This window comes from Gymnoscopelus braueri (genome assembly GCF_963280865.1).
Source record: "Gymnoscopelus braueri genome assembly, chromosome: 21".
NCBI classification, from domain to species: domain Eukaryota; kingdom Metazoa; phylum Chordata; class Actinopteri; order Myctophiformes; family Myctophidae; genus Gymnoscopelus; species Gymnoscopelus braueri.
The window spans coordinates 49296774-49309273 of NC_137623.1; the positions used below are offsets into that span (position 1 = coordinate 49296774).

Below are 12500 nucleotides of genomic sequence, written 5' to 3' on the forward strand. Positions count from 1 at the left end.
CACATCAGATGAGTTTTGAGTGCAGTTCGTCGATCACATCAAAGAGAGAATTCTCCATCTCCATCCATTAGCTTTTACACTAGACTTATGTTTCATCCAATCTCTCAGTTGCTCAGTGTACAGTGTCCTGGGCTGAATGATGCTCTAGCTCTCAACCGATGGCTCATGCAGCACATCATCAGAACTTGTGCCATTATCAGCCAGGTCATGAAACATAAACAAAAAACTAAAAATATTTCATTCATTCGAACATGGAAATGCGTTCACCATGTCCTTGTGCATGTCAGTCCAAGCACCCATCGGTGCAAGAAAATGTCCAACAACAACAACAGCAACAACAACAACAACAACAACAACAACAACAACAATAACAACAACAACAACAATAACAACGGCAATAAAAACAACAATATAACACCACAATGACAACACAATTGCAGGGAAGCCTTCATGGATAAGCGGTACAGATCCTGGTGTCAGGTAGGACAACTATTGGTTGATAAGAAGTACTGCCAGAAGCTCATGAGTACCACATTTCTCCTTGACAAGCAGGGATTCTTTCCTGCATGAGCAGTAGATGTTTGATACTGTAAAAATAAATAGAACCTGGAGTGTGTGTGTGTGTGTGTGTGTGTGTGTGTGTGTGTGTGTGTGTGTGTGTGTGTGTGTGTGTGTGTGTGTGTGTGTGTGTGTGTGTGTGTGTGTGTGTGTGTGTGTGTGTGTGTGTGTGAGAGATTGAAGGTGCCATTAGCTCAATATCACAGGATGTTGTGAACCCATTAAAACCTTCTGACAACACAGACGCACGCACTAAATATTTCAGAACTGTCAATAGTTAATGAAGGAAAGAGAACAGAATACAGAATTAATGGAATATTTTAGATGAAAGCTTAAAGTATTAAATAGATTGAAAAAGGATTTGTGATGGAAGATTTCTAGAAAAAATATATTGTGTAATTTGAAGAGATGTATGAAATGTATTAAATCATTTTTACTTTGCAAAAACTAATGTAAATATTCTCACTGATGTTTTGTGAAATAACAGCTTTCAGAAGGTTGGAATAGTTGGGGGAAAAAAATATACAACCTTCACATATTCAGACACAAAGCACTGAACAGCACTCAGTGTGTGTGTGTGTGTGTGTGTGTGTGTGTGTGTGTGTGTGTGTGTGTGTGTGTGTGTGTGTGTGTGTGTGTGTGTGTGTGTGTGTGTGTGTGTGTGTGTGTGTGTGTGTGTGTGTGTGTGTGTGTGTGTTTACCTGACAGGGGCTCCTCTACTCTGAGCAGGTTTCAGTAGAACAGTCACTGTTGACTCTGTCTGGTTCAGAGGAGACTCATGATCATATCCTGGCATGAGAGGAGCTGAGAGTAGAGGAGAGGAGAGGAGAGGAGAGGAGAGGAGAGGAGAGGAGAGGAGAGGAGAGGAGGAGAGGAGAGGAGAGGAGAGGAGAGGAGAGGAGAGGAGAGGAGAGAAGAGAAGAGAAGGTATGCGTTAAATTTCACACCAAAATAAAGCAGCATGACACCCTGTTCTGGTCCCGAAGGGCCTGCAGGGCTCTAGTATGTGGTCAGCTTAAGCTTGAGAACACCCCTGCCATACATAGTCCCGTGGGATGTCTGCCACTCAACATCAAGGCGACTCTCATGACGAATTGGGCATGGGACGCAATCTCAGGTCTGATTACCTTGTAGCTGGTTGCTTTTGGGGAGGGTGTATAGTGAACCGAATCACCCCAAGAAGCATACGTATTACAGTTTTTCACAATTGTTAACACACAAAAAGCGAAAATTCTGCACAATTTTCACAACCTTAACTTCATGTACTAATCGCTCGACCCAATTTGGCACTACTTCACACTCCCTTATCTGCATTAGACTCTGACTTTCCTTCTTTACACTCTGATGTCAATTACATTATCACCTTGTTGTCCAAACACTACACACAATGTTCAGTTGTTGCACACACTTCTCACATAAAATCTCAAAGCATCAATCTACAACACACCTTGTTGTCCAAACACTACACACAATGTTCAGTTGTTGCACACACTTCTCATGTAAAATCTCAAAGCATCAACCTACAACACACAAATAGTCAAATCTCTAAGCATTCAGGTCTGGTGAGCAATTTGCACCACCAGGCTGCTCCAGTGCGTGGTTCCAGGATCACCCACATTTTTCCGTTGTGTACCTTCGGCCTTATTCTCCTTAATTTTTCCTGAATCCCATTGAGGAGTTCTTTTGAGCTTGGAGGTGGAAGGTATATGAACGGAACCCACAGAGCAGGGTCCCACTGCTCCAGGCCATGGAGGAGGCTTGTGGTGACGTCACTGTTAGGGCTGTGAATCTTCTGCTATCTCACGATTCGATTCGATTCCGATTCTTGGGGTCACGATTCCGATTCTTTTCCGATTTTTTAAAAACAAACGATTCTCGATTACAGTTTTTCACAATTGTTAACACACAAAAAGCGAAGATTCGGCACAATTTTCACAACCTTAACTTCATGTACTAATCAATCGACCCAATTTGGCACTACTTCACACTCCCTTATCTGCATTAGACTCTGACTTTCCTTCTTTACACTCATCACTATCATTACATTATCACCTTGTTGTCCAAACACTACACACAATGTTCAGTTGTTGCACACACTTCTCACGTAAAATCTCAAAGCATCAACCTACAACACACAAATAGTCAAATCTCTAAACATTCAGGTCTGGTGAGCAATTTGCACCACCGGGCTGCTCCAGTGCGTGAGTGGTTCCAGGACCACCCACATTTTTTCCCATTGAGGAGTTCTTTTGAGCTTGGAGGTGGAAGGTATACAGTATGAACGGAACCCACAGAGCCGGGTCCCACTGCTCCAGGCCATGGAGGAGGCTTGTGGCGACGTCACTGTTAGGGTGTGAATCTTCTGCTATCTCACGATTTGATTCGATTCCGATTCTTGGGGTCACAATTCCGATTCTTTTCAAAACAAACGATTCTCGATTAAAATATGTTTTTTTCCAATTCAAAATCGAAAAATGTCATTATACAAAATTCGTGAAAATCGATTGCAGCCCTAGTCACTGTTGAGGCCTGTCAGGGCTTCATGCGCCACTCGAGGCGTTTCTTCCAACGCTGCTTGGACAGGGAGAACATTGCCTATGATGTAAATGAGGCCCTCTGGCCAGACATGTTTTATGTTTGAGTATGAAAAAAGTAGGCCTACATACACTCAGTCATTTTACAAAAGAAATTGTCGATGTCATTCATATGGTGTGTTCCATTTCTATGATTGTGTTTTCAATTTTGCCCTGCAGTGTGCTGTAAATGTTTGGTAGTGTGCAGCACATGCTTATTGTGTGTACTGTAATGAATGGTATGTGTGTGTCATTTGAAAATATGGCTGTGTGTACCAAATGAAAACACGAGTTCCATTTTGTGAACAGTTAAAAGATTTGATGGCAAAGAGTCATCTTGCAAAGGCAGTGTGGGGTTTAGCATTTTGTGTGTGAGGTTTTCAGTTTTGTGTGTGCAGTTTTGAGAAAGCCGTTATTGTTTTGAGAAACGTGTGTTAACAATTGTGAAAAACTGTAAGCAATAATACCCTTCCTAGTCTCCTTTGAGTCTCCTACCGGAAACATTAGCATCTTTCCGCCGGTTATCAAATTATTGGCTTAGGAATGCGATAAGAACAAAAAAATCTCCATGAATTCAATGCTTCATGGGGTGTGTAATTGATAGAAAATAAGTAATTTTTTGGGTGAACTACTCCTTTAAGATCTACTTGTACTCTGTGCTCACATGTCAGTATCAGTAGGCTAAAGCATACAAATAACTCCATATTATACCACAGTTTTGTTATTAATATTTCAACACAATGATTATATAGTTCATATTCATACCAGATATCTTGGTGGTAAACTGTTGAATGACGGCTGGTCCAAAGCCTTTGATGGTGGAGGCTCTTATTGTGAAGGAGTAGGTGGAGCCAGGGTACAGCCCCGTGAACACATGACTCGTCTCATTGGCCAGTTTCACCACCTTCCCACTCTGATTGGACAGATCAAACTCTGTGTCGAAGGAGCTCAACGCTTTGTAGGAGATCTGACAAAAAACAGACACATAATAATGAAAACCTTATAATAGTAACAATAATGATAATAACTATTAGTCAGAAAAATCAAAATTTGGGCAAGGTTTCCACCCAGATCAGAGCCCCATTGATTTCCATTATAACATTTTAATAGTGGCTGTACTTCTGTGGTCAATAATGTTAGCACTGATCAACCCAGCTGTTTGCGTACACACGCACACAGTTTTTTTCCTTTAATGCATTTATTATGTGTTATTTTTCATATTTCAATGATTTGACATGAAAACCTTGAATAGCGTACTGTACTGTATGTATGAACAGTCATTTGTTTGTGTGTGCGTGTGCGTGTGCGTGTGCGTGTGTGTGTGTGATAGGATTATGGATCACCACGACAACCAGTGTGAACCATTCAGTCCCATTGTATTCTGTGGTTGCCGGGGGCGACGGCCAATCACTAAAGAGCGTTATAATCGGTCTAAGAGAGAGAGAGCTGGAGAGATCCTTTTTTTTTTTTTTTTTTTTTTTATCCCGAGATTTTTGTAACCCATTTTTTTCACCCGGTGCCAATTTCCTAAGTGATCCTGGGCACTACACCAGCCCTACACCAGTATTACACCTGTCACCCCACAGTAGGGAGGCCAGGGCCGAGCTCATGCTTCCTTCAGGCATGAGAGCCAACTGACCTTCTTGTCACCTGACAGGGGGGAGTTTCCCTGGTTGGACGTAGCGCGTGGAAGGAACACGTTATTCCAACCAGTTCCCTTCCCCTCCATCAGGCGCCCCGGCTGTCATGGGGGAGGCGGTATAGTGACCAGGATTACTACATGTTTTTGTGAGGGTATTAACTACCCTAGGAGACACGGGGAGAACATGCAAACTCCACACAGAGTAGGCCCTTTCGCCAACCCCACCTAGGGTATGGGCGCTGATGACGTGGAGGAGAAGACACGCCCCCAGTGCCCACAGCGTCCCCGGCGGGAATCGAACCCAGGACCTTCTAGCTGTGAGGCGACAGCGCTACCGACTGCGCCACCGTGCCCCTGGAGAGATACTTTTAGTAGTTTTTTGACTTGGCAGCGCCCAGTCTGCCATAGGCTGGTGTGCTCCTCTTCCCAGCACCGACCATCGCGCTTCTGCGCTCCCAGAGCTGCATCGCTCTTTTGGCGCAGTGCCCTGGGCGCTTCAGGCTGGAAACGGTTCATTATTTGGAGAGGGGCACTGCTTTTTCAATCCTCCTGGCAGTTTCTGACAACCCGGTAATTTACGAGAGAAGTTCAAGTCCATGTTTACATTGTCTCAGCTAAGCTGTTTGTGCTAATAACATGAATCAGGACATTTCAGCACAGCAACGGCTGATGGGTTTGAACACTGCGGTTGTTAAATAAACGCTGATGATGCAAGTGCTACGGACATGATATCCAAAGTGTCCCTCCACTCATAAAGCGCTTTGGAGTGCTCGGGTGGCGTAGTGGTAAAATAGCTGCCCACCACTGCAGAGTCTGGGGGTTCTGGAAGGCTCTGCGTCCTCCCGGTGGGGGCTCCTCACTGGCAGGTGAGCCAGTAGGATACAATAGCAGTGACAACACACAGAAATGTGTGAGGGGAGGCATAATGACTAGATTGGGGAGGAAAAGGGGTAAAAAGCTAAAAAGACATATTAAAAAATAATTTATTTGAAAAGTATGCTCCAGGTCGGGTTTGCCTACCCAGGGCTCACAAACTTTGGAAGGCAGTCACTTGGAATGGAATACAAACTTATACATCTTGATCACATGATGCCAGAGAGCATGTGTACCAGTTTGTGTGAGTTTTGGACAAGGAGTAGCAGCAAAAAGTGTGTTTTGAAATAAACGCAAAATGGCGGAAAATGTAATCTGGCACAAGTGGCCAGGGCCTACATGGAGAGTGAGGATCCAAAGAATCTAAGGAAATAAATATGTGTATTGTACAAGGTACGGTTCAAGAGTTATTGGCCAAAATGTTAAGCCTTGGCCTACTGGCCAATGTGCAAAATTTCACAGCCATTGGGAGCTGTGTGCATGATTTGTGGCATTTTCTGCAAAACGAGCCACTCCTGCACAGTTTGGAAGCCAATCTTAGCCAATCAGGTCTTGATCACGACTATAGTAGCCTCGATCTCCAGGCTTTTATTGTTTAGTTTTGCTAAAAAATAAAAGCCTGGCCCAGCGCGTCGGTGTACTCGGTATGAGGAAGTGTTTCATTTCCCAACCAACCAGAGTGTCACGATGTGAGACAAGTGTTTGGACCCAAGTGTAGAACCAGGCAGGCAGGCAGATAGATCAAGTTCAATGATGATTTATTATCAAACTTTGAATATAAGTTGTCAATACAGCAGGACATACAAGGCAGGACACAACATGACAACAACTATAATCTGACAAGGGAACACTGAACACAGGGAGGTTTAAATAGACACAGACTAACAAGACACAGGTGAAACATAACTACAATCAACACAGGGATTGGCTGGGAGACTAACAGGACACAGGTGGAGAAACAAGTAATCACAGGGAGGAGAGACAAGACAGGAAACACTAACTAGGCTAAACAGGAAACACTAGGACATTACTACATAATAAAAGTACAAGACAGATCCTGACAGTACCCCCCCTCAAGGGATGGATTCCAGACATCCAAAAAAAAACATTGTCAAAACACCAAACAGGGTGGGTGGAGGGGAGTCAGAAAGGAGGGACACAGAACTTAACATTGGACTGGTAGGACAAGTTCGGACAAAACACTGGACTGGCTTTGGGCAGGACAAAGAAAACACTGATTGGCTTGGGGCAGGGCAAGACAAGGAATCACACAGAAAAGCAGGTGGTTAGACACACAGATAAGCACACAGACATACAGACAGGCACAAACTGAGACAAACCAAGAGACAAACAAACTAACTGACAGACAGCCAAACAGGCGGACAAACAGGCAGTCTGACATAACAGGGGGGTAAACAGGTTAGAGGACTGGGGAGTAGACAACTTATATCCAAAGTTTGATAATAAATCATCATTGAACTTGATCTGCCTGCCTGCTTGCCTGCCTAGTTCTGTACTTGGGTCCAAACACTTGTCTCACTTCGTGACAGTATAATCTGACCAAATGGACCCAGCAGAACAGAGACTTTTTCAGCAAAGAGTGGAGGAGTTTGACCGTGTGGTGGCCTGCCTCATTACTTCTCCTCCCAACCAGCATGCTGAAATGGAACGGAGCATTTCGGATCAGAAGCAATGGTTCAGCCAGAGACCTTGGGTCAGCCATTTTGTTCCTCATTTGAACATTGTCCAGGAAAGGCTAAAGGCCTATCTCCAGTCCAGCTCTGTCTCCCAGCCTGCTCCTCCTGTCAGGATCGGGGCCCTGAACCTGCAACCTGCCAGCCCCAATTCTGCCCCACAGAAGATCCAGCCCATGGACTTGATGAGCTATATCCAGAGCAGGGTCAAAGTCCCTGTTTATTCTGACCCAGATTCAGATGATGACCCATACCTAGGCACCAGCCTGGCTCTGGGAGGTCCAAGTGGGGTAGGTGACCAGAACATCGTCCTGGGTCGTGTTTCCAATTCTGCCAGTGCCCAGTTGAAGCCTCGTAAGAGGTCTGGTCGCCGCCGCTCCCGTCGCCACCGGCGCACCCAATTGCCCAGCGATGCAGAGTCACCCCCGCCCAGCGATGACGAGACGCTGCTACTGCCCAGCGCCAGAGAGGCTCAGCCGCCGCCCAGCAGCGTCACAGAGGCTCAGCCGCCGCCCAGCAGCGTCACAGAGGCTTCGCCGCTGCAGCTCAGCGCCGCAGAGGCTTCGCCGCCGCAGCTCAGCGCCGCAGAGGCTTCGCCGCCACAGCTCAGCGCCGCAGAGGTTTCGCCGCCGCAGCTCAGCGCCGCAGAGGTCCCGCCGCCGCAGCTCAGCGCCGCAGAGGTCCCGCCGCCGCAGCTCAGCGCCGCAGAGGCTTTGCCGCCGCAGCTCTGCGCCACAGAGGCCACGCCGCCGCAGCTCAGCACTACAGAGGCTCCGCTACAGCAGCTCAGTGCCACTGAGGCTCCGCTGCCGCCTTCTGCTCCACCTGAACCCCTGTCAGCTTTCTCAGCTGACAAACCTGACCAATCTGAACATTATGAACTTCCACCGGCACTCCAGAGGTCAGTCTTCGCCCCAGTCTCACCGCCCATCAACCCTTTTGTTCCCCGGGTCTCAGGGCCTCAGTTTCCACAGACTGTTACCTCTCCCCAGCCCCCTCTGCTCGGCTCTGGAGCTCCATGCCCCAGAGGTTCGGTTGGACCACAAACCAACCCGTTGACTGGTCTTCCGATCTGTATGTCTGCCTGTCTCTCTGTCTGTATGTCTGCTAGCGTGTATGCCAGTCTTCTTGTGCGTTTGTCTACTCCCCAGTCCTCTAACCTGTTTACCCCCCTGTTATGTCAGACTGCCTGTTTGTCCGCCTGTTTGGCTGTCTGTCAGTTAGTTTGTTTGTCTCTTGGTTTGTCTCAGTTTGTGCCTGTCTGTATGTCTGTGTGCTTATCTGTGTGTCTTCCCACCTGCTTTTCTGTGTGATTCCTTGTCTTTGTCCTGCCCAAAGCAGTGTTTTGTCCGAACTTGTCCTACCAGTCCAATGTTAAGTTCTGTGTCCCTCCTTTCCGACTCCCCTCCACCCACCCTGTTTGGTGTTTTGACAATGTTTTTTTTTTTGGATGTCTGGAATCCATCCCTTGAGGGGGGGTACTGTCAGGATCTGTCTTGTACTTTTATTATGTAGTAATGTCCTAGTGTTTCCTGTTTAGCCTAGTTAGTGTTTCCTGTCTTGTCTCTCCTCCCTGTGATTACTTGTTTCTCCACCTGTGTCCTGTTAGTCTCCCAGCCAATCCCTGTGTTGATTGTAGTTATGTTTCACCTGTGTCTTGTTAGTCTGTGTCTATTTAAACCTCCCTGTGTTCAGTGTTCCCTTGTCAGATTATAGTTGTTGTCATGTTGTGTCCTGCCGTGTACGTCCTGCTGTATTGACAACTTATATCCAAAGTTTGATAATAAATCATCATTGAACTTGATCTGCCTGCCTGCTTGCCTGCCTAGTTCTGTACTTGGGTCCAAACACTTGTCTCACTTCGTGACACAGAGTGCAGTGGGCGTCGCTCGTAATGTTGTGTTAACGGGGCGGGGGTTGACGGACAGATCGGTGAACCAATGGGATCAGGCGCAATCTCTCGCCGGCTCTATACATCCGCCCCTCTATACACGAAATCAGGAGTGTTGGGGCAGCCTACGACTATAGAGATAATCGGTCCCATGGTCGCGCTATCACAGGCTGATGTGAAAAAAATGGGGCAGAGGTTCTGCTCTGGCCTCCAGGGATTGTGCGTGCAAAGTTTCATATTGATTGGTCCGACAGTGCCGGAGATCAGCTGCTCACAGACAGAATGAAGAACACACACAAACACACACACACACGGATGGACAGGGGCGAAAACATAGTCCGTAGAAAGTGGGTGTGTCAGTAGTAAGTGGACGTGTCAGTAAACAGTGGGCGTGTCAGTAGAAAATGGGCGTGTCAGTAGAAAGTGTTACCTCATACTGTCTGATGACTCCGTAGGTCTGCAGAGGTTCTCTCCAACTTAAAACTATCTTCTCCTCATAACTACTGCCCTCTATGGACTCTACTGGAACTGCACCTGGAACTAAAGAGAGAGAGAGACAGACAGACAGACAGACAGACAGACAGACAGACAGACAGACAGACAGACAGACAGACAGACAGACAGACAGACAGACAGACAGACAGACAGACAGACAGACAGACAGACAGACAGACAGACAGACAGACAGACGGAGAGGAGAGGAGAGGAGAGGAGAGAAAGATGAACAGCAATGAAGAGAGACATAGAGAGAGAGGAACAGAGGGAGAACAGAATAATAAATCTTTGACCAAATGGAGTATCGACCTTTAAAGTGATGAGACACTGAACTATATATCAGTGTGTGTGTGTGTGTGTGTGTGTGTGTGTGTGTGTGTGTGTGTGTGTGTGTGTGTGTGTGCGTGTGCGTGCGTGCGTGCGTGCGTGCGTGCGTGCGTGCGTGCGTGCGTGCGTGTGTGTGTGCGTGTGCGTGCGTGTGTGCGTGTGCGCGTGCATGCTTGTGTGTGTGTGTATGCGTATGTGTGCGTAAATGTGCGTGTCCAGTTAATCTCTGCTAAACAACGTATTTTTTTCACTCTCATCTGTCTGTCTGTCTGTCTGTCTGTCTGTCTGTCTGTCTGTCTGTCTGTCTGTCTGTCTGTCTCTCTTACCATCCTCATCAGTAAGGACCATCAGCTGGCCGCTGTCTCTTCGTCCTACAGGGTTTCGTAGGACTAGCTTCAGGCTGACGTTGGTGTAGGGTGGAAGGTTACGGATGGTGTGCTGCGGCACCGAGCACATGCTGTCATGACACACCTCCTCCTGAGCCTCCTCTTTCACCTCCTCCCCTCTAGGAGCCACACACACACACACACACACACACACACACACACACACACACACACACACACACACACACACACACACACACACACACACACACACACACACACACAGGGGAACGTTAGCTACATAGACAACCTGCTAACCAGTCAAATGTCTTCTAAATCCTAACAGTTTTCTGAATCAGTGGTTCTCAAATTTTTTCATGTCAAGGACCCCCAAAATTATATGTGTTTGGTCGTGGACCCCCATCTCAAAATATTTTGTTCCAGGGACCCCCCCCCCCCCCACCCCAGAAGCAAAGAGTCATTTGAGATTACAGTTACCTAATATGAAAACTTTCATAACAGATATTAGTAATGCAAGTGATATTGTAAAACTTCTTCACATGAAGGCCCATAGCTCAGTTTGGCCTTTCTGACCCTTGAAAAAGCATGTGCCCTGAGCTGAGGCCACAGCGGCCTTGATGCCTCAAAAGCTGGTTTCACCGTTTTCTACAATACAGTTTTTAAACACCAGTGGGACTTTTGTTGACATTCAGAATTCTTAACCCAGTAGGCTAAAAAATTATAGTTTATAAGAATGATTAATATGTGGCAAGACAAAGTTATAAAAGTAGTGTTTTAAAGCAGTGAAACACCGACCACTGCAGTGCTGCTATGAGCTTCTCCTCCACGATTTTGGTTTGATTCTCCATGATTTGACAATTATGATAATTTCCCCACCTTTCATCTCAACATAACGACGTGGCCACACAGATATGGAGCACTGCTTTCATTCGATGGATGGATCCGTTGGACGGATCAGATTGGCATAAAGTTGGGTGAATCCAACTTTATGCTAATCTTGTCCAACCATATTATGGCAACTGGTGGGAAACCTCGCCGTACCGTACGGCACAGATACATCGCTTACTCTCCATTGAAAATGACTGGAGGATCCGTCGAATGACGTATTCGATGTGCACAAATCTCAGTCAGTCAGTCAGTCAGTCAGTCAGTCAGTCAGTCAGTCTGCACACATTGGAGTGTCGGGTGTTTGGTGTTGAGTCACATTCACCTGGCGGCTCCTACAGGTGTGTACCGGTACTGCAGGGTGAGGTTGTAACTATGACAACGGGTGACGTTGTAACCAAACGGCTCCCAGCGAAGAGTCACCTGTTTAGACTGAACGTCTAGAACCTCCAAACTCCTGATTCCATGAAGAGGATCTGTAGATCGATAGACAGAAAGACAGACAGACAGACAGACAGACAGAGACATTAGGATACTGATTTTATGTAAAGGAAAAATATTTCATACATTTCAAACATTTTAAATAATCACACTGAGACGTGTGTGTGTGTGTGTGTGTGTGTGTGTGTGTGTGTGTGTGTGTGTGTGTGTGTGTGTGTGTGTGTGTGTGTGTGTGTGTGTGTGTGTGTGTGTGTGTGTGTGTGAGAGAGAGAGAAAGAGAGAGACAGAGAGAGAGAGAGAGAGAGAGAGAGAGGGAGAGAGAGAGAGAGAGAGAGAGAGAGAGAGTAACCTCTCTATCCCATAATAGTCTTGTCCTCAGAGACATCACCGTGGCGACTACAGGGTTTCCGAGGTCAAGGGGAAAGAGGGGTTTCCATTACCCATAATCCTCACTGGGAGCGAGAACGCCATCACATAAATCCCACAATTCATTCTCTCTGTGTGTGTGTGTGTGTGTGTGTGTGTGTGTGTGTGTGTGTGTGTGTGTGCGTGTGTGTGTGTGTCCTTCATTCCACCATGCCATCATTTCCAGGTTGACATTTAGCGTCTGTCCATTAGCGCCCTGCCATTTAAATAACACTCTGTCTGCTATTAGCACCTTCAGCGCGCCACGCTAGGCTAGTCAGGGTGCTGACACCACCACCATTTACATGACAATACCACAGCTCTGCTGAGCCACTGAAGGCTGCACAACAAACCTACAGTGCAACGCTA

The 12500-nt window shown here is 46.6% G+C and overlaps 1 protein-coding gene across 6 annotated transcripts in view; it reads right to left on the bottom strand.

Moving 5' to 3' along the window:
* Positions 1-12500, bottom strand: part of LOC308077650 (receptor-type tyrosine-protein phosphatase mu-like) — a 146294-nt gene that overhangs the window by 52197 nt on the left and 81597 nt on the right. For all 6 annotated transcript variants that reach the window (XM_080418468.1, XM_080418471.1, XM_080418470.1 and 3 more), the window contains exons 10-14: positions 11611-11761; positions 10380-10558; positions 9662-9771; positions 3897-4098; positions 1260-1362 (exon numbers count right to left, since the gene is read on the bottom strand). In XM_080418468.1, the coding sequence (XP_080274594.1) occupies positions 1260-1362; positions 3897-4098; positions 9662-9771; positions 10380-10558; positions 11611-11761 (745 nt within the window). The remainder of the gene's footprint in view (positions 1-1259; positions 1363-3896; positions 4099-9661; positions 9772-10379; positions 10559-11610; positions 11762-12500) is intronic.